At 42.9% G+C, this 23,659-nt stretch overlaps 1 protein-coding gene across 4 annotated transcripts in view; it reads right to left on the bottom strand.

Annotated features, from left to right (window-relative positions):
* The window catches only part of LOC138962181 (uncharacterized), a 53,221-nt gene extending 31,086 nt beyond the window's left edge, over nucleotides 1-22,135 (bottom strand). The window contains exons 1-13 of one of the 4 annotated variants that reach the window (XM_070333908.1): nucleotides 21,921-22,135; nucleotides 20,716-20,781; nucleotides 19,969-20,313; nucleotides 19,285-19,440; nucleotides 13,457-13,535; nucleotides 12,096-13,161; nucleotides 10,918-11,441; nucleotides 9,711-9,951; nucleotides 9,171-9,282; nucleotides 7,857-8,026; nucleotides 7,441-7,653; nucleotides 6,629-6,830; nucleotides 5,789-5,913 (exon numbers count right to left, since the gene is read on the bottom strand). In XM_070333908.1, coding sequence (XP_070190009.1) covers nucleotides 5,789-5,913; nucleotides 6,629-6,830; nucleotides 7,441-7,653; nucleotides 7,857-8,026; nucleotides 9,171-9,282; nucleotides 9,711-9,951; nucleotides 10,918-11,441; nucleotides 12,096-13,161; nucleotides 13,457-13,535; nucleotides 19,285-19,440; nucleotides 19,969-20,313; nucleotides 20,716-20,779 — 3,297 coding nt within the window. In that variant the 5' untranslated portion in view covers nucleotides 20,780-20,781; nucleotides 21,921-22,135. Of the gene's footprint in view, nucleotides 1-5,788; nucleotides 5,914-6,628; nucleotides 6,831-7,440; nucleotides 7,654-7,856; nucleotides 8,027-9,170; nucleotides 9,283-9,710; nucleotides 9,952-10,917; nucleotides 11,442-12,095; nucleotides 13,162-13,456; nucleotides 13,536-19,284; nucleotides 19,441-19,968; nucleotides 20,314-20,715; nucleotides 20,782-21,839; nucleotides 21,900-21,920 lie in introns of those variants that run through there. The other 3 variants (XM_070333909.1, XM_070333906.1, XM_070333907.1) reach the window with 3 other exon arrangements.
* Nucleotides 22,136-23,659: the final 1,524 nt, after the last annotated feature.

Genomic DNA, 23,659 nt, shown 5'->3' on the forward strand with positions numbered 1-23,659 from the left:
GAACGTCGCGCAGGTAAAAGTTGATAAAAACATCCTCAGATCTCCAGAAGAAGGAGTCAAGGACTTAAGATAAACTTCGTGATTGTAGAACCAACGTAGCTATGTCCTTATCCCTCTTTGTGTACAAAGACGATGAGAGTAGCTTGTTGTGAACTTAACTCCTTGAATGAGCCTGTAAGGAGCATAGTGATCTAACCGGTCAGATTCATAAGACTGGATCGCCAATGGCGAGAATCCTATAAAAAGGAATAATTTAGACCTTCGGAGATGGTTATCCTGACTTCTAATTCCTGGCTAAGAAGTCTGGCCGTAAACGAATAAGATAGAACATCTCTGTCGAATACTACGTCTCTCGGTAAACCAGCGAGTGCGTGAACCTCGCTACCTCTGTGTGACATAGCTAGAAGCAAAGTAGAAGCGTTTCACACGTCAGATTATGAAGAGCGGACTGAAGCGGTTCAAAATCTGTGGAGCATATAAACTCCAATACCGAAAAAACTCGGCTTGTCCCGCTGTGCACTTTTGTTATTCACGCTATCTAGCCTATTGTCTCTCTGAAAAGGGAGACCTGTAATCTTATACTGCGAGCTAAGAAGGACACGCTGATAAAATTAGAAAGAAGCAAATTCTAAATCAGGTGAGACCTACGAGTAGGTCCATACTCTATCCCGCACAGGCTGGAAGGAGCCCAAGGGAGAACTGTCCGAGTGCAAACATGTCCCCCCCCCTTTTTTTCTCCCACCTTGTCTCAAAAGACTGAAGAGTGGAGAGGAAGGCCCTGTTTGCGAGAGTGTGACAGAATGCCACTAATCCCTTCAGAGAAAGGAATGAAAAACAGATAGTAAATCAAGCTCCAGAGAGAACAACAATTGTCCTCAATGGCTAAGGGAGAGGTAACAGTGAGAACAAAGTACCCCAGACCCTAAGCGGTGGCTTGAAAGAAAGAGAGAACTCCGGTGAACCGGCAGTGTAACCCTCTAGGGAGCGAAGTACTGCTGCTGTTGTGTTTGAGTAAACGACAGTAAAACAGCTGAAGCCGTAAGGCCGCAGCTTGAATGTAAAAGAGATTGCCTGCCGGGCCCGTGTTCCAAACGGCACCCATCCCGGCAGAAACCGGGCTCGATAGTTGTTAACCTCGGAGGTCGGAAAAGGCTGTGTAGCAACCTTAGGTTGCGCACGGAAGACTAAGTCTAAGCCCGGCTGCAAGAAGCGGGTATACTTTCCCTGTTTGCAAAGCAGGGGCGAAAAATCAGGAGTATAGAAAACCTGATTGCCTGTTAGTATTGTGCTAACCAGACCGCAATCGGGGAAGACACGACTGGGTATCGGGAAACCGATCCACTCTCAGGCCATGCTCCCAACCAATCCCGTCCCAAGGGAGGAGTGAGTGGGCGTCTTACGAGTTTTAATTGCCGATGGCTGATGGCTAGAGGCCTATTTGCGAAGTCGTAGAAGCTCCTGGCGCAAAGCCAAAAATACAAAACCAGGGGCCACCGCTGGGAAGACTACAAAAGAGTGTAGTTTGTTAACTCGCGGTAGAAAAGGCCCTGAGAGGCGTAAAGCTGGAGTTGAAACACTGAACCAGAAGGTGTGTGTTTAAACATTAATAGCCCACCCGCATTTCAATCGTACATGTCCGGGAAAAAGCTCCCCAACTGCGGAAAGCTTTAGTGCCGAACATAAGGGTAGCCACAAAATGGTGACCTAAGTTCTGTTCGTAACACTTAAGTGAAAACTTGAAAGGTTAGACAGTGCTTCAAGTTGTCCGGCAATAGTCGCAGCAATGCGACTGTGAAGCCGTTTATCCGTAAACAAAGAGGCTGATCGCCTGAAGCTAGCCGTAACTGTCTGACGTAGAGTCCTAGAATTGACGTCACCCAGTCTCTGGTCTGAGTGTGACTCGGACTGATGCGGGAGTCTCCATTGTGAATTGGATTTGACTCAGAAATCTATTCAGAGGGGACAAAAGTCTTGTATCGCTGTCTTGCTTCCCTAGAACAGGAAACCTGACAGCTGCGGCGCTCTGGTTAAGGAAACTAATCCCTCCTTCCAGTGTAGCCTGAATCCCGAATGCACTATACCCACTATTCACTGACTGATCGCATTAGCAACCAAAGTGTAAGTGCCCGTGACAGGCCGCCTGCCACAAAGGCGTGGTGGTTGCATGGGCTAGCGGTTCGGGGAAACAACATAGGGGGTGTAACTTGCGTCACGCCCCATGAAGAAAACTTCCCCGTCCTCGTGGAGAAGAGTTGGATTGAGCTGACCTGCCCCTATTCACCGAAAAGGCGGCAGGTTTAGGCGATCCGTAGATCTTGCTCTGAGGCTTAGGGAAGCCGTGTTAAGCTATCTTGGCTATAGCTAAATCCCGATCGTCCCGGGTTCGCTTGTGGAGCGCGTCGAGCGACGGCTGTACCATCAATGCAACCTCCGTGAAAGGGGATAACTTGCTAGCCTCAAGCGCGGCTTTGTCTTGGATAATAGAACCCAAGAAAAACGCTAACCTGCGAGCGTGCACCGCGTGTGCATGAAAAATTCGCAGAGAAAAACTTGGCCACAGTAGCGAGCAGCGTCGTTACGTCCTGTCGAAAAACCAGTTCCAGGGACGTAACAATAGAACGGGAGAAAACCGAAGCAGTGTTTCCAAAAGAGACGCTAACTCAATGTTAAATCTCCCTGTCTCTTCCAATGCCACAAGGGAGGACTATATATAAGGGACAGCTGTGTCCTTACTATAGCCATCCTCCCTGAGCGTCACTAACTCCGGTGTCCCCGGCAGTGGAGCTCGTGGTAGAGAAAATTGTCCAAGAGATTGCGTGGCATAGGGTTCAACCCGAACTTCCTGCCCGCAGCTTGCCCGACTTAAGGGGTTGTCTGTGTGGAGGCTAGCCACAGCTGTGCTAACCCTGGTGCCAGACTGTGTGCTGTAAGCAGAGGCACTGTGTCCAAAAGCACATATCCCAAACGGGAATTCTTAGCCAGAGTCTTAGACCTCTCGCCGCCACTGTGGGAGATTCACGAAACTTAAAAGTTTGTTTTCTCCCTATGTTGCGAAAATTCTGACAGCAGAAGGTGGTGGTGCAGACAACTCGCTGCACCACTCCTTCCTCAAAGTCACTTGAAGCTACCTGTGCTGCCAATGCTACTGCATGGGGAAGCTTGTATGGTAGCCGGAAAACTCGTCTCATACACTGTGACCACTGAGGGAGATCACGAAACGTAAAAGTTTGTTTCCCCCCGTGTTGAGCGAAAATCTCCGACAGCAGAAGGTAGTGGCGCAGACAAGTTAGTTGCTGACACCACTCCTTCCTCAAAATACCGTACGGCTACCTGAGCTGCCATAGCTACCGCTTGGATAAGCTTGGCTGGTAACCGGACATTGGTATTAACATCCACAGCGGAATCTTCAAATTCCGATTCCCCTTCCGGAAGTTCGCCCCCCTAATGACGAACATCGTCATAGGTGGTATCCTCCGGAAATGAAGGTGCTTGTGAGGTAAAACCACCGCTAGCATCCCTCCTCGAGAATACTTCCTGCCCCCCGGGCGGAAGTGTGGAACGCTGTGCCGATACCGGAACCTGAAAAGGCCGTACCGACGATAGCGTGACTTCCGTTCTAAGCCGTGGCATGGGAAGGGATTTTACTCCTCGACCGTATGCCTGACTATTGACGGCTTCCTGCTCCCGCAGCGGAAGTAGAGACCTTAGTGCCGTCTGCAACTCGTGGCCAGACAAGCACCTCGTATCTTCTGTCTCAAGAGAAAGCATAGGAAGGGATACACTCCTCGAACCAGATGCCTCTCTATTGACAGCTTCTTGCTCCCGTGGCAGAAGTTGAGACCTATGTGTCGTCGGCAACTCCTGGCCGGACATACGATAGCGTATCTTCCGTTGTAAGCCGTGGCATGGGAAGGGAGCATTTAACTCCTCGACCAGATGCCCGACTATTAACGGCTTCCTGCACCCGTGGCGGAAGTAGAGACCTTAGCGCCGTCTGCAACTCGTGGCCAGACAAGCACCTCGTATCTCCTGTCTCCAGAGTACACATGGGAGGGGTCATTCCGCCTCGTCCGTATGCTTCTCTATTGACAGCTTCTTGCTCCCGTGGCAGAAGTTGAGACCTTTGTGTCGTCGGCAACTCCTGGCCGGACGAGCACCTCGTATCACCTGTCTCAAGAGTACACATGGGAGGGGTCATTCCGCCTCGTCCGTATGCTTCTCTATTGACAGCTTCTTGCTCCCGTGGCAGAAGTTGAGACCTTTGTGTCGTCGGCAACTCCTGGCCGGACATACACTCCGTGTCTCCCGTACTGAGAGCTAGCGTGGGAAGGGCTATGCCGCCTCGCCATGACGCACGTCTACTGACGGCTTCCTGCCCGACGCCGGGCGGAAGTTGGGACAGTACGGTACCTTCAGAAAAGTAGTCGCTACCGGCATCTTGCTCAGCGTGACATCAGCACTCGTCACCGTGGCTGACGGGGTTGCCTTAGCCCTCGCTCCCGCGCTTGCTATGTCCGCTCCCGCATGGAGAGAGAGCAACTGCGCGTTCGCCGACTGTAACTCCGCTGAAAACATGGCACGCATTTGTTCGCTAAACGAAGCAAACATGGTTGACAAACTTCTTACACTGACAAAGTTTCTTTATCTGTGGTAACGCTAGACTTAACCGGCGCTGTCTTGCTAACATGCTTCAGCTCAGACGCTGTCTTGCACACATGCTTCAACGCCGGCATTACAGGCCTATTTAGGATCATCAATTTTGCACATGAAACGATGTCTTAGAAACTGGTTCAAAACAACTAACAGTGGTTTTCGACCCCTTCACTTTCTAGTCACCCTCTTAGACGGGGACTCTGTTGTCCCCATCTGTCTAGCGCTAGAATTCTTCTTCCCACTGTCTGCCATACTGGCGAAAGTCTAGAAACGTCGAAACGTAAACAAGACTAACTTGTGGCAAACAAAGATGTAACAACAAGGTAAAACTGGGAAAAATCTCACCCAAACTCAGCCACAGCTAAGTACAAACAATGTGTCCAGGGTTGGAACTGCCAAGAAGCAGAGGGCTAAAGAATAGCCCGAGCGTAGACCAAAACACGTCCGCAGTCAAAGTCGCTGAAGAGTGGATGAATTTACAAGATGGCGGCGGGAGCATGCGTGCTCAGTGCATGCTGGGAGGGTATCCCGGTCATGACGTCATTGTGACTGTCAAGGCTGTTCTATTTTTAGGGTACTTTCCCCCTTTCCAGGGTGAGCGTAGTTTCAGCGTCCTAGCACTAAACTGAAGTAAATTGCTATATATGAATTGGGATAAGATATGTAATTTAATCTCATGCCAGCAGTGCAAGTTTCACAATGCTATGGGTTGTGTACATCCATACTGATTACATCGCATTACTAAATAGACCAAGAACTTTTTGTTAAAATTAAAAAATGTCACTCCATGAATAAATGCACAATCTGAAATCTCTTCATCCTTCTGATTACTAGTTTGCTCATTACATTATGTCACAGTATTAAATACACCAGAAATTTAGGCCAAAAAAATGTAACTTTACATAGCTGAATGTACAACTTCAACTCCCTCGATGCTTCAGCCTCCTTTGCTCCTTCATATGTTCATCGTACCCAAACCCATAGCCTTCCCCTCTCCCACCTCCAACCCACCCACCCCCCAACACACACAACAATAACACACACAAAATCACACCAGGAAACTTGCTAGAACACTTCATCAGCTCAAAACTGTTCACACTTATTTCGGAAAGAGCAGATGCAACTATGAGCGTACCTGAGTGTGCAGATGTTTGTACAGGTTGATGAGCTTGGCAAACTTCATGGTACAGTGATTACAGGCAAAAATCTTTTCCTCAGAAGTGTAGTCTGCTCTCTCAACGCCCTTCCCTCCTTCACCATCTGTGAAAATATTCAAACAAATTTCCCAAACCATAAGCACATTTTTTTCTCTTTTCTTCAAACTAAGAAAAAAAAAAGGTCTCTTGACATGCAAGCCAGGCATAAGAATGGTAGAAGAAATCGGCTGCCCACTCTTCATCATGAACTTCATAAATAATTGAAGAGTGAAATATCTTCACAACCAAAATGATAAACAAATGAATTAATACATAAATCAACAAAGAAATAAAGAAACACAAAAATCCACTTATTTGCAAACAAAAACACACAAAAAAATACTCTAACTTGACTAGAGTGTAGTATGCCAGCAGTGAAAAAAGAGCAGAGTTGTTCACTTCCAAGCCCTCAGTATCTGTGTGTTAACACTGTGTCCGAAAGCAGTGAAGGCTCTACAGCAGCGATACCACTGGAGCCTCCACCACATAACTGGCACTTAAATTTTGCGCAGTGTTTGTCATCATTGGGCTCTACCTCACGTAAATGATATCCTCAAGCATAAGAATGTTCAGTTTTTGTTGTGTGCAAAAACACATTAGTTTTATGCTTTATACTTCTGGTGGCTATTCGCTCTTGAGTAAGCATTCGATACCAACTCACGAAAAATCCTAAAACCAAAAGCCAAAAACCAGCCTGAGAACTCACTTCTGATGTTAAACACAAATCATTCAGTAAATTCACCGTAATTGTAATTAGGAAAGACCAAGACAACAATCACCTCCACCTCTTTCACCCTCAAGCTTCCTGCTTCGGCGGTTTCGAGCAATCTCAATGTTATGCTGGGTGCGCATGTGACGAAGCACATGCTCCTTCTGAGAACCACGATATTCGCAAAGGCCGCACTGGAACGGCTTCTCCTTGGTGTGAATGTATTGATGTCGACGCAATCGACTCTCGCAGTCCGTCACAAAACTACACATCTGCAAAATGAATAAATTAAAACAATCTGTGAAGATTATGGGCATTTATTTTCTGAAGAGATTTAGCACTGACTCTTAATTCAAATAAAGACTGGATCAAGAATCCAGTGCAGTGAACACTGAGCCCATGCCTGCAGAGATAAAAGACAAAGGTTACAGAGGTTACAGAGAGAACTTTATTTATCAAGGGTAACAGAATAAGCAAAGTATACATGCTTTTTTTCGTCCGGCCCTCGCCCATTGAGGGTAACTCGATTAATAACAAGAAGAGAGAGAGAGAGAGAGAGAGAGAGAGAGAGAGAGAGAGAGAGAGAGAGAGAGAGAGAGAGAGAGAGAGAGAGAGAGAGAGAGTTTGTGTGAATGGATCAATTCAATGTGATGACTCAGAGATGGAATGCATGTCCCATCCCTGTGTCACTGCCATGGTAGGTAAAAGACCTCGGCTATCCCGACCAAAGCGCAGGTGGCTGATTACACCTAAACACACACACACATGGGCAGCGCAACACTTGTTGCTGCTAGCTTTCCATTGGGAAGAAGCAACCCAAATGTCATAGCATTAGCACTATAAAGTATGAAACTTTACTTAAAAACTCATCAAATAACTAACCTTGCAAAAAAGCTTGAGTTCTGGCCCCTTACTGTGGAACTTGAGGTGCTGACGAAGATCTCGTTTGCTGGTGGCCACAATGCCACAGTCAGGACACTTCATGGCGGCTTCCGAAGACGACGGAGCTATGTGTCGACGCTTGATGTGAACTTTCAGGTCTGGGTTCTCGTTAGCACAGATGTAATCACAGAAGGGGCACTTTACTCTCTTCTCCTGAAAAAGACAAGGGATAAACTTAAAATGCATACTCCTAAAAAAAAAAGACAAAAACATATAGACAAACACACATATCCAAACACCCTGCCAACACATCAGCACGTCTAACACACGCATTCAAACAAAGTCTCGTTCTCTCCCTCTCTTTCTTTCAAACTTTCTTACACATAACCACAGAGTGCACAAACAAAACAGCCCACCTCATGCCGATATTTGATGTGCCTCTCCAGGTGAATCTTTTGGCGAAAGAAGAGGTCACACATGGGACACTTGTGGTTGCGGATGTCCTTGTGGATCTCCATGTGACGTTTCAGATTGCTGCTGGTGGCAGCACGGTACTGACACTGGTCACAAGCATACTGCCGTACACCTAAAAAGCAGATACTGATCAGATGAGGAAAATGGAGACACACTGAAACATATGTTATTAGACCGTTTATTTAAAGACACCCTCCTCTACTTTATGACGACCTGATTTTCTCATGGTGAATCTGTGACATGCCCCACTAATACAGTACATGACAAGCCCGTAACTTCTCCTTGTGCAGTTGTCTTAATGATTTTGATCTGAGTGAACCAAGGAGATCTGCCTCTGGCATCATCATGTACTATTCAATTTTGTATGGATCTACATTCCTCAGTGATGTAGGTCACTGCAAACACAATTTCACTTTTCTTGCTTAGTATTTCCATTTCAGCCTCAACTCACCTGTCATTAATACCAAATAGTGACTAATATCAATTCAGTGCTTCTTGGTTTTCTCCAAACACTCTAATCTGCTATAGTTTCGCTGCAACTACTTCAAGATTTTCCTGCGAATCATCACTGACACACACACACAAAAATTTATTTTTTACAAGTAAAATGACTATTTCTAAGAATACTCACCTCAATTTAAATAATAGGAGTTACCTTACTTACGAGTGCTAGACTGAGAAGCGTCCTATGTTACAAGTACTAGACTGTAAACAAGGTCGCTAACTCTAGATTGCCGTCAGTATACCATTTAGGGGAGTAGTCTCCCCTTGTCGGTAGTACCTCTCTGCGCATGTGCCAATGGCAATGCCCATAATCCCCAGTTTCAATTTCTTGCTACGGGCGTAGTAATCACCATTAAAAAAGAAAAGCCCAAACCGTGATTGAAGGTGAATGTTGAAGTTCCTGTGAAGGAAGTCTTCTTAGACGGGGAAGGTCTAAATACACGTCTAGCTCCCCGTAGCAAGAAATTGAAACTGGGGATTATGGGCATTGGCACATGCGCAGAGAGGTACTACCGACAAGGGGAGACTACTCCCCTAAATGGTATACTGACGGCAATCTAGAGTTAGCGACCTTGTTTACAGTCTAGTACTTGTAACATAGGACGCTTCTCAGTCTAGCACTCGTAAGTAAGGTAACTCCCATTAGTTAAATTGAGGTGATGTATTAGAAAGAAATATGCACTAACAATAGTAACATAATTATCACACCTAAACAAAATAAAACATCACATCTTTCTGAATGCTTCACTTACCAAGATGTTTCTTCTTGTGTTTGTAAAAGTTGGGCCGTCTCAAGGTCTTGTAGTCACAGATGTGACACACAAACATCCCCTGCTCATCCATTGTGTAAAAGCTAGGGTCCGACTGCACACCGTAGGTCAATTAGCGATCACAACATTTTTCTTCAAAAATTCATTATTTGTAAGACTGACTGTATGGGCTGGATGTGTAAGCAAGTCTGTAGTTAATGTGAATGGAGGCGTAACATATCTATGGTCTATTGACAAACACCTAGACGTTTTGCGACATGCAAACTTGCAAACTTAAAGTCACAGATCTCTCTCTCTCTCTCTCTCACTCTCTCATTATATTGTTTTCTGTTCTTGTTGACCCTATATTAGGGCGAGGGCTGGATGTAAAAAAGCAATATTCTTGCTTATCTATTAGTATTACCCTCGATAAAAAAGATTTTGTCTTGTCTTGTCTTGTCTCTCTCTCTCTCTCACAGTCACTCTCACAGTCACAGAGACACACACAATACAAACCAAGAATCCTGTTCTGATTTCACTCACATCAAATCTCTCGCTGCTACGGACATGGGGCTGCTTCACAGTTGTGCCCTCAGGCAGGTCCACCACAATGTACTTTCCCTTGGTCTCAGCGCCGTAGTCGCGGTGAACATACTCCTGCCTCTCCTCACCGTCGTTGGAATCGTCACCCCTCTCCATCTTGGTGACGGTGACCACCTCTCTGTTCTGTTCCCCTGCCTTGCTGGGAGGGTGCACGTGAACTGTGATCACTCTTCTTGCATTGCTGGAAACATTTCACAGAAAACAAAACCTTAGAATGAACAAAATTAAGGTAAGAGCTTTTTCCGTTCGGTATTTTTACATTTAGTCAAGTTTTGACTAAATGTTTTAACGTTGACTGGGAATCGAGATGAGGGTCTGGTGTATGTGTGTGTGTGTGTGTGTGTGCGTGTAGAACGATTCAGAGAAAACTTCTGGACCGATCTTCATGAAACTTCACATGAGAGTTCCTGGGTATGATATCCTCAGAGTTGTTTTTCATTTTTTCGATACATATCTTTGATGACGTCATATCCGGCTTTTAGTGAAGGTTGAGGCCGCAGTGTCACGCCCTCATTTTTCAACAAAATTAATTGAAATTTCTGTAAAGCAATCTTCGACGAAGTCCAGACTATGGGATTGCATTTCAGCTTGGAAGCTTAAAAATTAGTTAATGAGTTTGCTCATTAAATTTGTCATTAAAATCGATTTTTTCATTACAGATTAAAAAATTATCTCATTGTATTCTTCACCTTCTCCTAAATTCAAAAATATATAGATATGTTATGTTTACTCTAAAAATGTGCTCAGAATGGAAAAAAAAGGTTAAGTAAGTACTACGGTCGCATGCTTCACGGAGACGAGCGTGACCCGCCGCAGTCTTTGGGTTAGCCGAGACTACGACTGTTTGTTTGGTTATTGATCTTTATAGTTTGATAATGACTGACTAAATGTGTTTATATTGCTTCACGCGACTTGTTTTTTTTGTACTGATAACCTTTCTTGTCTTTTGATTCTTGATTTTGGAATTGTGAAAGTACACATCTCTTTGGCTTTCTTCTTGAAAAAGCACCATGTTAGCAGCCTTCAGTATCCCTCAAATTAGAATTCAGCACTCCTCAAGTAAACATGCATCAGATTAGCATAGTAAAGGTCCGACTACGAAGTATGATATTCCAGCAGGATAAGCATTTATCTTGCAGTCCATCACCTTTTTGCATAAGGCGTCTGTGTCCCACTGGTGGTGTACTTATCATCCAAAAGTATGCCATCTTCAGACTCATCATCATCATCATCATCATCATCATCGTCGTCGTCATCATCATCTTCATCTCCCTCCTCATCTTCTTCAGTGAAGGAACCGCATGAGATGCTCTTGGAAACACTTTTGTTCTGAGTTTGATTCTGTGAACCATCTGAGTCACCGTTGTGCAACTCAGCATCTGTTGTTGTGGTCGTTGTTATGGTTACAGACATGTTAGCAGTTGTATCCGTTGCTGATGTGGTGGAGACTTGCGCAGGTACAGATGTGGGTGTACTTGAAGATGTGGAAACTGAAGATGCCGTTACTGCCACATTATCATCCTGGATTGTGTCTGTTTGAACTTCAGCTTCATGAGGAAGAGGCTGGGATTTTACCAGTGGAACATTTTGTTGATTGTTGGTCTCCAAAGCGATGAGCTGGAGGTTTTCAATTTCATGTGGCTGGGTGGTCTGCTCGGTGGCTGGTGCGCTCTGCAAAAGTTCAGAAACCATAAACGTTTTTGTTTGGGGGGGGGAAGGGGTGGGTGGGTGTGTGTGTGTGTGTGTGTGTGTGTGTGTGTGTGTGTGTGTGTGTGTGTGTGTGTGTGTGTGTGTGTGTGTGTGTGTGTGTGTGTGTGTGTGTGTGTGTGTGTGTGTGTGTGTGTGTGTGCGTGCGTGCGTGCGTGCATGCGTGCGTGCGTGCGTAGATGCGTGCGTGCATGCGTGCGTGCATGCGTGCGTGCGTGCATCCGTGCGTGCGTGCACGCCCGCGTGTGTGTGTGTGTGTGTGTGTGAATGTTTTTGTGAGTATTTTATCTTCTTCAACAAATTTTCATTCTTGTTTTTTTTTATTCTTAATTACCGGTATATAATGTTAGCAGTCTATCTGTTTCCACTTTTTTTTAACACTCATAAGCTCAGAACTAAGATGTCACAGTGTCTTTCTTTGAGCTTTTAAATTCAATCATACACATACCCTCCCTTAATTGCAAAAAATAAAGGGGTCAGTCTTTCCCACTGAACAAACCAAACAGCCTCATAATTGTAATGCAGTCTACAAAAGAAGCCCAATCTCTATCAAATCCCTACTAGTAATAATACTTGAATTAAACTCAAAATAGATTTCAGCACTGAATGCATACTCACCTCTTTACTAACCAGCATTTGAGGAGTTGATGATGGCACCGACACCTGAACCGTTTTCTGCTGTCCTGACCCCACAGATCTTGACTCAAGTAGACCAGAGGCTTTCTGCTGAACGACTTTTGTCGTAACAGCCTTCTTCGGGTCAGTAGGTAGCTGGAGAACCTGATGAGCTGAGATGACCTTGACAACCTTGCTAACCGCAGGCGTGTTTTCTTTCCTCTTGGCAAACACCACAGGCACCTTCTTGTTGGGCGACAATTCCACAATGGACATGACATCCCCTGCCCCCTCTCCTGTTGCAGAGATGGAACCCGACGTGCCGCTTTCCGTTCTGGCAGTCGCTGATGAGCTGTGAACAGGATTTCTGACGATAAACACTGACTTGGATGCAGAAGATCCCTCTGTGGTGGGTTTCCCTACCACTCTGCCTGGAGTTTCAGCGGAGCTTTGGCTGCCAGTATCAGTAGCAGGATTGTGAGTGACAGGAGAAATGTTCACCACTCCAGGACCCCTTGTTCCTGGTTGCCCTGGTACAACCGCCACGTCCACAACTGAGGGGCTCACATTCTCTACAGCAGCATCATCAGCTTGCACAGGTAAACCTGTCTCATCCGTTGAAATTGCAGTACTGCTTTCTTTCAAACGTGTAGTAGCCCTCCCTTCAGAGTTCTTTTTGGTCACACCACTGCTCACAGCGCTTTCTTCTCGTGACACAGCAGAGTGAGCTAGCATGGCTGTGGAACTGGTAATGGCAATAGTTCGTCCTGCTGTAGTAGCAGTCTGAGTTATGGAAGTCGGGGAAGCTGAGATCATCACAACTGACGATGGAGATTTAGACTGCCAAGAACGAGATAAAATGGGTGGCTGAGCTTTTTTTTCGGGAGTCTGGGGCATATTGCCCTTCGGCCCTGAAGATATCAAAATTTGTGTTGAAGATGGAGTTGACGATGACAGTGAAGTAGTCCTCGGTTGTTTGGATGGGATGGATGTTGCTGCAGACAGTGGTTGTGAAACAACATCAAGCTGATCCTTGCTTATGGGTGTTGCGCTCTTGGCTTTTCCAGGCCTGTGATTAAAATAAGGGAACAGATTAAGATTTTGAACTGGATTGAAAAAAGCAACACATTCTACGCATCTATAGACCACGAAAGATTCTGTGCTGAATGACACAGGTTAAACTACAGTGATGCCTGCCATGAAAGGAACCCTTGGAACCAGGCAAAAGTGTCCCTACATTGCTGGTTGCATTATAAGTAAACAGACAAAAGGTGTCCTTTACAGCAAAGTGTCCTTTCATCAGAGGGGCCTCACATCACAGATACTTCTATAATACAAAATGATATCTACGAAGAAAAACATACCCTCTCACTGGTGTCTTCTGTCCTTTGGTCGCAACTTCTTTCTTTCCCTGTTTTCTTGCCCGCTTTTCCTTAGGTTCATCTGCAGAGAAAAAAGCAGAAACTAAAGTGATTCAAATTTCTAGCATTCATTTGTCATTGAATTTTTTAAATCGACACATAGATTACTTAAGATAGAAATTTTAACATTAACTATGTCTCTTTCAAGAAACAAGAACCTGTCAATGTAAACCACTTAAATCTCATCAATTTATTTTCCCATTTCTCCTCTTTTCCTTTCTTTTTTTGCTGTTGTTATATCGTTTAACTCATTAGAGCCCTCAGCGTGTCACTATGTTCACAAAGTGGCAGAAGGTGGTAAAAACTCAACAACAGGAAACCCTGCTGGAATTTCAACCACCGTACTGTCACTTCAAATTTGCGCAGTGTTTGTCATCACTGGGCTTTGTCATGAAAAAGCTTTAAAAGTTTAACCATTTCGTAACAACAACAAAACTTCCATCCAAGTTGGCAAGACACTAAACACCTAGACCCACAATAAATTCACAAATAAAGCTTCATTCTCCATATAATGCATCACGCATCACACAGGCAGACCAAAAAACTACCAAACTATGACTATTCATTTGGAATAACAAATGAGCATAAGAGATGTCTTTTTTTTTTACAATATCAGCCCTCAGCGTGTCACTATGTTCACAAAGTGGCAGAAGGCGGTAAAAACTCAACAACAGGAAACCCTGCTGGAATTTCAACCACCGTACTGTCACTTCAAATTTGCGCAATGTTTGTCATCACTGGGCTTTGTCATGAAAAAGCTTTAAAGGTGGTCGTCTACATTTTTGCTTTTTTTCAATAATCTTATAGTTAGATTTCGCTAAAAAGTTATGTCAGATGATGAATGAACCATGGGGAAAAAAGTTATAGAAAAAAAAATATATGTAAAAAAAGATTTTATTTTTGGGTAGCGTGACTCACGCTTCCAATATTTTGTTTTCTGTTTGCTGAGAACATTGTGCTTTGCCTAAAAATACTGACCAATCAAATTCATGTCACTATGCTTATAGCCACGCCCAAACAAGTGCAGCAACAGTTTGACACTGGAGCGCTGTCCACGCTTTTTTTTAAACGCACGAAATGCACGGGATTTGAGAGGAGTTTTGCGCTTGGCATTTTCCAAATAAGGATATCCTACTATGAGTACTACGCTGGAATACTACAATGAATTTTCAAACGGCTACACTGGCTTCGTCTTTCCTGATCGAAAGGGGGTGTATTGTTGATAATTGTAGATAATAGACTCTGCATTTTAATGGTCAAATGGCGATTTCGGTATAAAAATGTAGACAAGGACCTTTAAAAGTTTAACCATTTTGTTACAACAACAAAACTTCCATTAAAAGACAAGAAACACCTAGACCCACAATAAATTCACAAATAAAGCTTCATTCTCCATCACACATCACACAGGCAAACCAAAAAAATGTATCAAACTATCACTGTGAGACTGTTTTGCATCGCAAATCCTATTCGTAAGGAGAAAAGATTAGGTGTATAAGAGTGTTTTTTTTTTTAAATATCAGCCCTCAGCGTGTCACTATGTTCACAAAGTGGCAGAAGGCTGTACAAACTCAACAGGAATACCTGCTGGAATGTCGACAACTCTAGTGTCACTTCAAATTTGCGCAGTGTTTGTCATCACCGGGCTTTCAATGTAGAAAGTGATTAATACGTTATAACCATTTTGTAACATAACAGCGTCATGAATGAAAAAAACCTATACACCGAGATTCAAAATGAATGCCTAAGTTTATACAACGTCATTGTACATATGCATTACCCATCATAGTCATACAGGCAGAAACAAAAATTATATATATATATATATATATATATATATATCCCATGACCTCCCTTCTTTGTCTCTGTAAATGTACTCTAGGTATATTTCTTGTATTTCCATTGTTCTCTTGTTACATCTATGATGTAACTATTGCACTCTTGTAACACATAAAATAGTGGATAAATAAGGGTGCATGAAATACATCATAGCTGGCTCTACTTTTTGTCGTCCTTGACATTCCAAAATGCACATGTACCTGTCGACCGGATGTGCAAAGGGTTACCACACTTTTGAGAACTTGCGTGAGAGTCGTTCAGTGATATAGCTGAGTTTTAGTCTTGACTTGTCGAGACTATTATCACAGCGTCATAGATTCCATGACGTTTGTCGTCCATCGCGTCATATTATGGGGACGTAATCTGTTATGTTTCCTTTTATTCGCTGTTCTATTTCTCTCTTGTGATCAACATGACAAGCCGTATGTGTTTGAGTGTGTGTGCTCGTGCTCTCAACTAAAACAGAAGTCAAACTAGCAATGTTAAAAACCCAGTCCGTCCGACCGGCACTGCTATGTTCAGGCTATGCTCATGTGAAGTTACAGCGTGCCCGGTACACACGCCCTTATCGGTACATCATCGACTACGATTGTTCTCTGGACAAGCTGTTTAATGCATTTTGCGAGTAATTCTAGCTCTTCTGCGGTGCGGTAGGCCCTAGAGACGATGAAGGTGTCCAAGATCTCAGGAAATGCGTGTGTAACCACTACGTATTCAGTCAAATCCGTGTAAGAGGCTTTCAACTGACGGGGACAACCAAGCCACCATTATGCACCGACTTGACAAAGATCAACAGACGTTCCTTTAGAATAAGGTATGTGCAGAGGTGCCTCATCTGAACAGACAACTAAAGCTTGATGTTTCCGTCACACTTTGTCTTTTAGATCTTCATGGGATATACAGGTTACAACACTCGTGATTTTTGGCTCACATAAGTGTAGCCTATGCGATGCTAACTTTTGTCTGTCTGTGCGTGCGTGCGTATGTATGAATGTCTGTGGTAGAAATTTTAACATTTGACTGAACACCGAAATACTGGTTATTATTCAAGCAACAGCTTCAAAGTATTGAAGCAATGATCAACATTTTGTCGGCAAGTATGTAGTTAAAGTGTGTATCCAAAGAAAACGGGTGGTGGGGGGTTTTGGGGGGGTAAAAACAGCTGACTGGTTTGTGTCGTGTGTGGTATGCAGACCAGGTCAGGGGTCAAGGTTAGGTCAGATCGCGTGAAGGATTGTGGTATAGATACAGTTATCACCGAGCTGCAGTTCGCCGATTCGGAGAAGACGATTTCACATTGTTCGGTTTCGTAGCTCCAGAAAAATAGATAAAGAAGATACCAAAGGAGATTTCCTACAGGTTAATCTGCACAGCGTGTTTCCAGTGTCTGCGCGAGGAAGCGCTGTCGAAAGCGCAGTGTCGATCTGGCCATCTGGCAGTCGTGTCCCCATAAGTAGGCTACAGACAGACAGATCTAGATCTAGTGTCTCGCACTCTAGCACCGTGTCACCTATGCTTACTGTGTGTGTGTATGTGTGACGGAGTGATTGAGTTTGTGTTACTGTTTCAGTGTTTGTCGATTTCTTACGTGAGCCTTGAAGGCTTCGCCTCTTGTTTATATGGCTTGTATTTCAGTCAAGACCCAGCGGGAATATCAAAGGGACTCACTCGCCAGAGGCTCGTGAGTCCCTTGATATTCATCCGCTGGGTCTTGACTGAAATACAAGCCATATAAAAAACCACTCGTGTTGTAACCTCTATATTCTATATTCATCAATCTGTTTGAAGTTGTTCAAGATATCGGGAACCTGTAAATATCAAACACTTAAACTCCTGATTACTTTTTCCCCATTTTTCCATTCTTATTGGTTTTTTTGGGTTTTTTTTGTTCTTGTTTGATTGTTAAACTCATTAGAGCCCTCAGCGTGTCACATATGTTCACATATGACAGCAGGTGGTAAAAACTCAACAACAGGAAACCCTGCTGGAATTTCAACCACCGTACTGTCACTTCAAATTTGCGCAGTGTTTGTCATCACTGGGCTTTGTCATGAAAGTGCTTTAAATGTTTAACCATTTCGTAACAACACCACAACTTCCATCCAAAGACACCAAACACCTAGACCCACAACAAATTCACAAGTAAAGTTTCATTCTCCATCATTACGCACCACACAGGGAGACCAAAAAAAGGATCAAAATATCACTGTGAGACTATTTTGAATCACAAATTCGGGGCGGGGATGTAGCTCAGTCGGTAGCGCGTTGGATTTGTATCCAGTTGGCCGCTGTCAGCGTGAGTTCGTCTCCACGTTCGGCGAGAGATTTATTTCTCAGAGTCAACTTTGTGTGCAGACTCTCCTCGGTGTCCGAACACCCCCGTGTGTACACGCAAGCACAAGACCAAGTGCGCACGAAAAAGATCCTGTAATCCATGTCAGAGTTCGGTGGGTTATAGAAACACGAACATACCCAGCATGCTTCCTCCAAAAGCGGCGTATGGCTGCCTAAATGGCGGGGTAAAAACGGTCATACACGTAAAATTCCACTCGTGCAAAACACGAGTGTACGTGGGAGTTTCAGCCCACAAACGCAGAAGAAGAAGAAGAAGAATCACAAATTCTATCCTTAGGAGAACAAATGAGGTGTATAAGAGATTTTATTTTATCCTCTATATGTGAGAGAGACCATTCATGAGATAACAATATCGTTTAAGTCACACGTGAGTATATATCATGTTATTGAGGTTGTGTCAAATCTGATCTTCCACTGCTCATGAGACAAACGTCATTATGGAAACACATTTGCGCCTTCTGTTTCCCCTCAAAGAAGTTTAAGAACTAACATGTCACGCTACACTTTCTAGAGTGACATTTCTTTGCTTTGACGTCAAAGATTGCACGAGGCTTTTGAAGAGATAAAGGTTCCAAAAGAAGCGTCTTCAATTTGGACACGTCGACTCCGGGATATTTGGAGCAAAAGGCATGCAAGTACAGTATATAGGATAAACAGAACACTGCATGGCTTGCTGTGTCGTAACTACCAACAGATTTACACTGGTTGCTTTATCAAATATATTGAAAAGCTTGCAGTTCAATATTTAAAAAAGCAACTCGCTAGCCATGTAGTATTCTCTAATTTTTGGTTAAATCTTAGCCCTCAGCATGTCACTATGTTCACAAAGTGGCAGAAGGCTGTAAAAACTCAACAACAGACATACCTGCTGGAATTTCGACAATCGTAGTGTCACTTCAAATTTGCGCAGTGTTTGTCATCACTGGGCTTTCAATGTAGAAAGTGATTTATAAGTAATAACCATTTTGTAACAAAACTGCATCATGAAGAGACACTGAACTCCAACATGAATGGCAGAATGCCTAAATTGATACAACTTTATTGTTTGTATGCATCACCCATGACAGACGAACAAATATATTATACTCATCAATCTTTCAAGTTGTGGTAAATCTGCTGAGCTTTTGCTTCATTTTCTTCGTAACTAAATACTCTTTTTAAGTTGCTGATTTTCATCAATGAAAGTGGTACATGTACACAGCTATATATTGAAATTTTAAAAAATCAGCAAAGATAGGGATATCAAAAGTGTAGAAAAACAATTGGTGAATAGAGATGAGCCCTCAGATTGAAAACTATATTGCTGCCATTGTGTCAGACAACAGCGGATAGCTCAACAGCAGCAAATGTCACTGGAGCACATCCACTGCAGACACTGTCAGTTCGTTGTGTCATCACAGGGTTCTATGGCTAAAAAATCAGATTTAAGAAGGGAGGGAGTTTTAAATGAAGCAAACTTAAAGACATTATGAACAGAAAATCTGAAAAAAATAAACAGGGTGGAGTTCTGAAAACAGTTTTTTTTTAAAGGATGGTTCCATATTAGCACATATATGTGAGCGCAAACACACACACACCTGATCGCTCCTCCTTGGGTCTTTTCCTCCCAAAATCTAACTCCATGTCCTGAAAGCGACGGTTGAAGACGACGCCACGACCACTGCGTCTAGGGCTGAAAGTATCTCCACTGTTCTGCCCTTCCAGCTTGACTTCGGATGATTCTTTGCCACCATCTTCCAAACGAATGCAATCAAAATATGAAAAGATAACTTCTGAGCATTATACTTATATAAGTTATAGTTCATACGCACACTCAGTTAAAAACAACAACTGGGAATGGAGACAAAATGTCAGATGAAATGCAAGTACATTAATATGTTGATATACATGTGATTGTAATGAATGGACTTTGACTTTAGATCGGCAGACACACAACATTAGATATCTATTGATTTTGTTGGTGCCTATTGTGCTTGAATGGAAGAGTATTCTCACTTACTTCAACTCAAACTGCATACGTTTAACCCTAACTAATGAGAGAGCTTAAGTCTTCAACAGTATGAGCATTCATATTCAATAAAAACTTTCCTCTATTTGTAACATCTTCAACAGTGCATTGGTTGGTACAGTATTAACACACCATCATATTAAGCTATTGATCTGCCTAACTCAATAATTTTAATCATTTCTGAAACAGAATCCACTGCGCCAATCTTTGTAAAATAAAATAATCAGTTAAACGATCAATTCTTAAAATCCACCTTCAAGTCTACTCTGCTCCTCATTCTTCTTTGTCTCCACAGCAGTTGCTGACTTCTTTCCAACATCACCTTTCATGGGGCCGTTGTCCTCAGCCGAAGTATCCACCACCGCACTTTTCTCCCTGACCTCGCCTTTTCTAGGTCGACCCCTCTTCCGTGGGCTTGCTGAAGGTGAGACTGGCAGCTGACCTTGAGGTATGGCACTAGACTGGGCGGAAGCTGAATCATCTGTTGACATGGCTACCTGACCCCTCCTACCTCTCTGTGGAGTCTGAGAGGTTGCAGCGCCTGACGTCTCCCCACTGGCCGTGTCAGTCTGTTTATGCCTCTTTGCCTGGGAGGCCCCTAAAAGAATGTTTAAAGAAATTAAAAGACTATTTGATCTAATCAGACAAATTCAACGAGAATCTATTGCTGACTTACTCACTCAAAAAAGCACCGTTAGTGTTACTATTACTGTGAATGCCCCTCGTTCAACTTCTCTTTTAACAATATAAACAAACATGAAATTGAAACACCAACTGACCAAGATTTTTTGTTTGTTTGCAATACTAATACTGTAATAGTAATACTATAGGACAAGCTATAGCCGAAGTTTCAGCTGTGAACTATCACCAAATTACAAAGATATATATCATATATATATCATATCCACAGTTGTACATAGAAAAGTCATATCATGAACAACAGGTGACTATACATTGTCATTTTCAGGGACAACAGTTCCACTTTAATCGATGATGTTACCGGGCTTTTCAGCATCAGCATTGTTGTTTGCAGGAGATGCTGTCTTGTTACGGGTACCTGGCATGTCTGAAACATACAGAAGTTACAATTATCCTTCTTCATCTCACCCTTCTAGAGATGGCAGTAATCTATAAATTCAAGTATCATAATTCTTATTCTTATCTGTTAAAATCTGAAAGCACAGGAGATAAAATTGTGAACCAGTTAGAATAATTAAGACCTATTCCTGGACTATGATTCTTTTCTCCGACTTGATTGAATCCACTGACGATGCATCATGCAGGCACTTTCCAGAATCAAGAAAGATTCACTCCTTTAACCTGTTCACTGCCAATAAATATTTGTATACAATTACAAAGTGTTACCTGTATAAATTTACTTTAAATTGATGTTACAATGTGCCCTTAATGTAAACATCACACATTGTTTGTTGTTCTTCTCTATTGTTTATTGAACGGTTTGTTGCCTGTCAAAGCAAGTAACCCAGGATGTCAGCGGATATCCTACACACTGCAAAAAGGTTCAATAAACTGCTTCAGTGCTTGTAGTTGTACATTCAATTTTTGTCTACAATTTCCAAATCCAAGTAGTGAAGTACTCATGTCACATTTTCAATTTCATACAATCGGAAACCAAGACTAACCCCCCCCCCCCCCCCCCCCCCCCCCCCCCCCCCGAGTCTAAAATCGACTTATCAAGCTGATTTTACTTTGATAGTTTTCTTCTGTATCGTGGTTGAACTTCTTTCATTGCAAATAATGCATGATGGACCAAATCTAAGAAGCAAAATCTTGACATAACTCTGTGTAACTGTAACAGTGTGTGGGTGTGCTTCGTGTCTTCGTGTGAGCGTGTTTCTCCTGCCCCATGAACCCTAAAAGAACAGCAAGAAAAATGTACTTTAAACTTTGGCTAGCTCGTAATTTTAAACAGGATATCAAAAGAGGGAAGCAAAATCGTTTCCAAAATCGACGAAAGAGAGACAGAGATCGAGTTCTGGGACTTTCAGTCACTATATAAATAAAGCCATTCTGTGAATTATGGAATAACTGAAGTAGTTAAAAACTACCCGGAGCATGATCAAACCCTGTGCTGAGAGACTGGTCAAACAAAACGAAAGCTACCTTCGAGCGACTCTTGACAGAAGAGCTCAAAACGACATCTTCATATCAGGAGGAAAGAAATGGCAACTCATTGATTTTTACCTCCACTGTTAAAAGATCTGGTTGTCTCTGAACGCTCCGGCCACCAGAGGCTTGCGTGAATAAACTCGCTTGCTAGTATGGAATATCAAAAGCTGCAGATTTTCATAGCAGGTCCATTGGAGGGAACGCTTGTTGAGAAGATTTCTTGAATGACAAGAGCAGCAAAATGGCGGAGTTGATCGTCTAGGCATGCGCAAGTTGGTTGCCGATGTACAATGGAGGGGCGATAACCTACCAACAAATGAATGAAATTTATACAGTCACGTTTAACTCCCCTCACGAAATTGGACGCGTTTCCATCAAATAAATAACATCCCCCTGGAAACGTTAATTTGGATGACCACAATTGAATAAGACTTTTTCTGAACACCTCCAATTACTCGAAATTGGAAATTTTCAGGAATACAAATTACAATGCAATTATTTTTTAATCTTGAATTTCTGTGTGTATATTTCCAAAATTGTAATGTTGATTAGAATTTTTAGAAGTAAAATTAACAAATGAATCAATTAATTTTTAAGCTTCCAAGATGAAATGCAATCCTTTAGTCAGGAAGTACTGAACCAAAGATTGCTTGACTGAAATTTCAATCAAGTTTGTTAGTTGAAAAACTGAATGAGGTTGTTATATAGTTCAACCTCAACTTTTGTAAAAAGCCGGATATAACATCATCAAAGATATTTATCAAACAAATGGACGAGAAAAAAAAAACCTGGGGATTTTATCTGGAAGAACATGCAAAGTTTCATAAACATCTGTTGGGTATAGTTTTCTAGGAATCGCTATGCACGCACACACACACACACACACACACACACACACACATAATGTATGCACACACTACATACACCATCACCCTTGTCTCGATCATGAGATTCCCAGTCTATCTGAAAACATTGGTCAAAACTTGACTAAACGTAAAAAAGTAGTAACAATTCATTTAGGGGGACCCACGGCGACGCACTCACTAAAGCAGAAGCGGAAGAGTACCGTCTGGCATCGGTAGCCAACTGTTTTCAGAAAATTGTCTGCCATATTTGTTCCAACACCTGTATCACAATAAAGTTTTTGCGAAGTGCTGTGCTTTTCCTTGGCTTTGGGCCCATGATCATATTCCACCACAGCTGCTGTTGACTGTAACTGGTTATAGACTGAAATTCATTGATCCAATGCTATTGCGTTTGACGTTTTGAGTTCACATTTGTTTTGTTTTGTAGCTGTTTGATCGCATAATTCACAAATCGAAGTTATGTTATTAAGGGACGTCTTTTATTGGGTGCCTGTGGCAACAGCGGTATGTGACAGGGTATCATCCTCCAACTTTTAATTCTGCAGAATCAGTGTTAATACACACACAAAATCAGGGATTAGCATTACATTATAGCACCTCTCTACACCCGACACTGCCCTAGAACAACACTGAAACGTTTTCCTCTATCTAAAATTATTTCAGGTGCCTATGTCATGTGTCTGGCTGAAACTTTTAGTAGTATTCATAATACTGCGTTAGAATTTCACGTTGAGATAAATTCTCACATTCTTTTGCTGGTAACATTAAAGGACAGGGTTGACTTTGTGTCTAATATCAGAGACTGTGTACTCTATAGTCTCTGCGAATGTTCACGAAGTGCCCTGAAATATCAACGAGTGATCGTGAAGATTTAAAAATGACTCCTAACCCTGACAGGGCCTCCGAGCGCACTTTGAACTGCGCAGATCAATGTCAAGGCCGCATCAT

This window comes from Littorina saxatilis, linkage group LG3 (genome assembly GCF_037325665.1).
Source record: "Littorina saxatilis isolate snail1 linkage group LG3, US_GU_Lsax_2.0, whole genome shotgun sequence".
NCBI classification, from domain to species: domain Eukaryota; kingdom Metazoa; phylum Mollusca; class Gastropoda; order Littorinimorpha; family Littorinidae; genus Littorina; species Littorina saxatilis.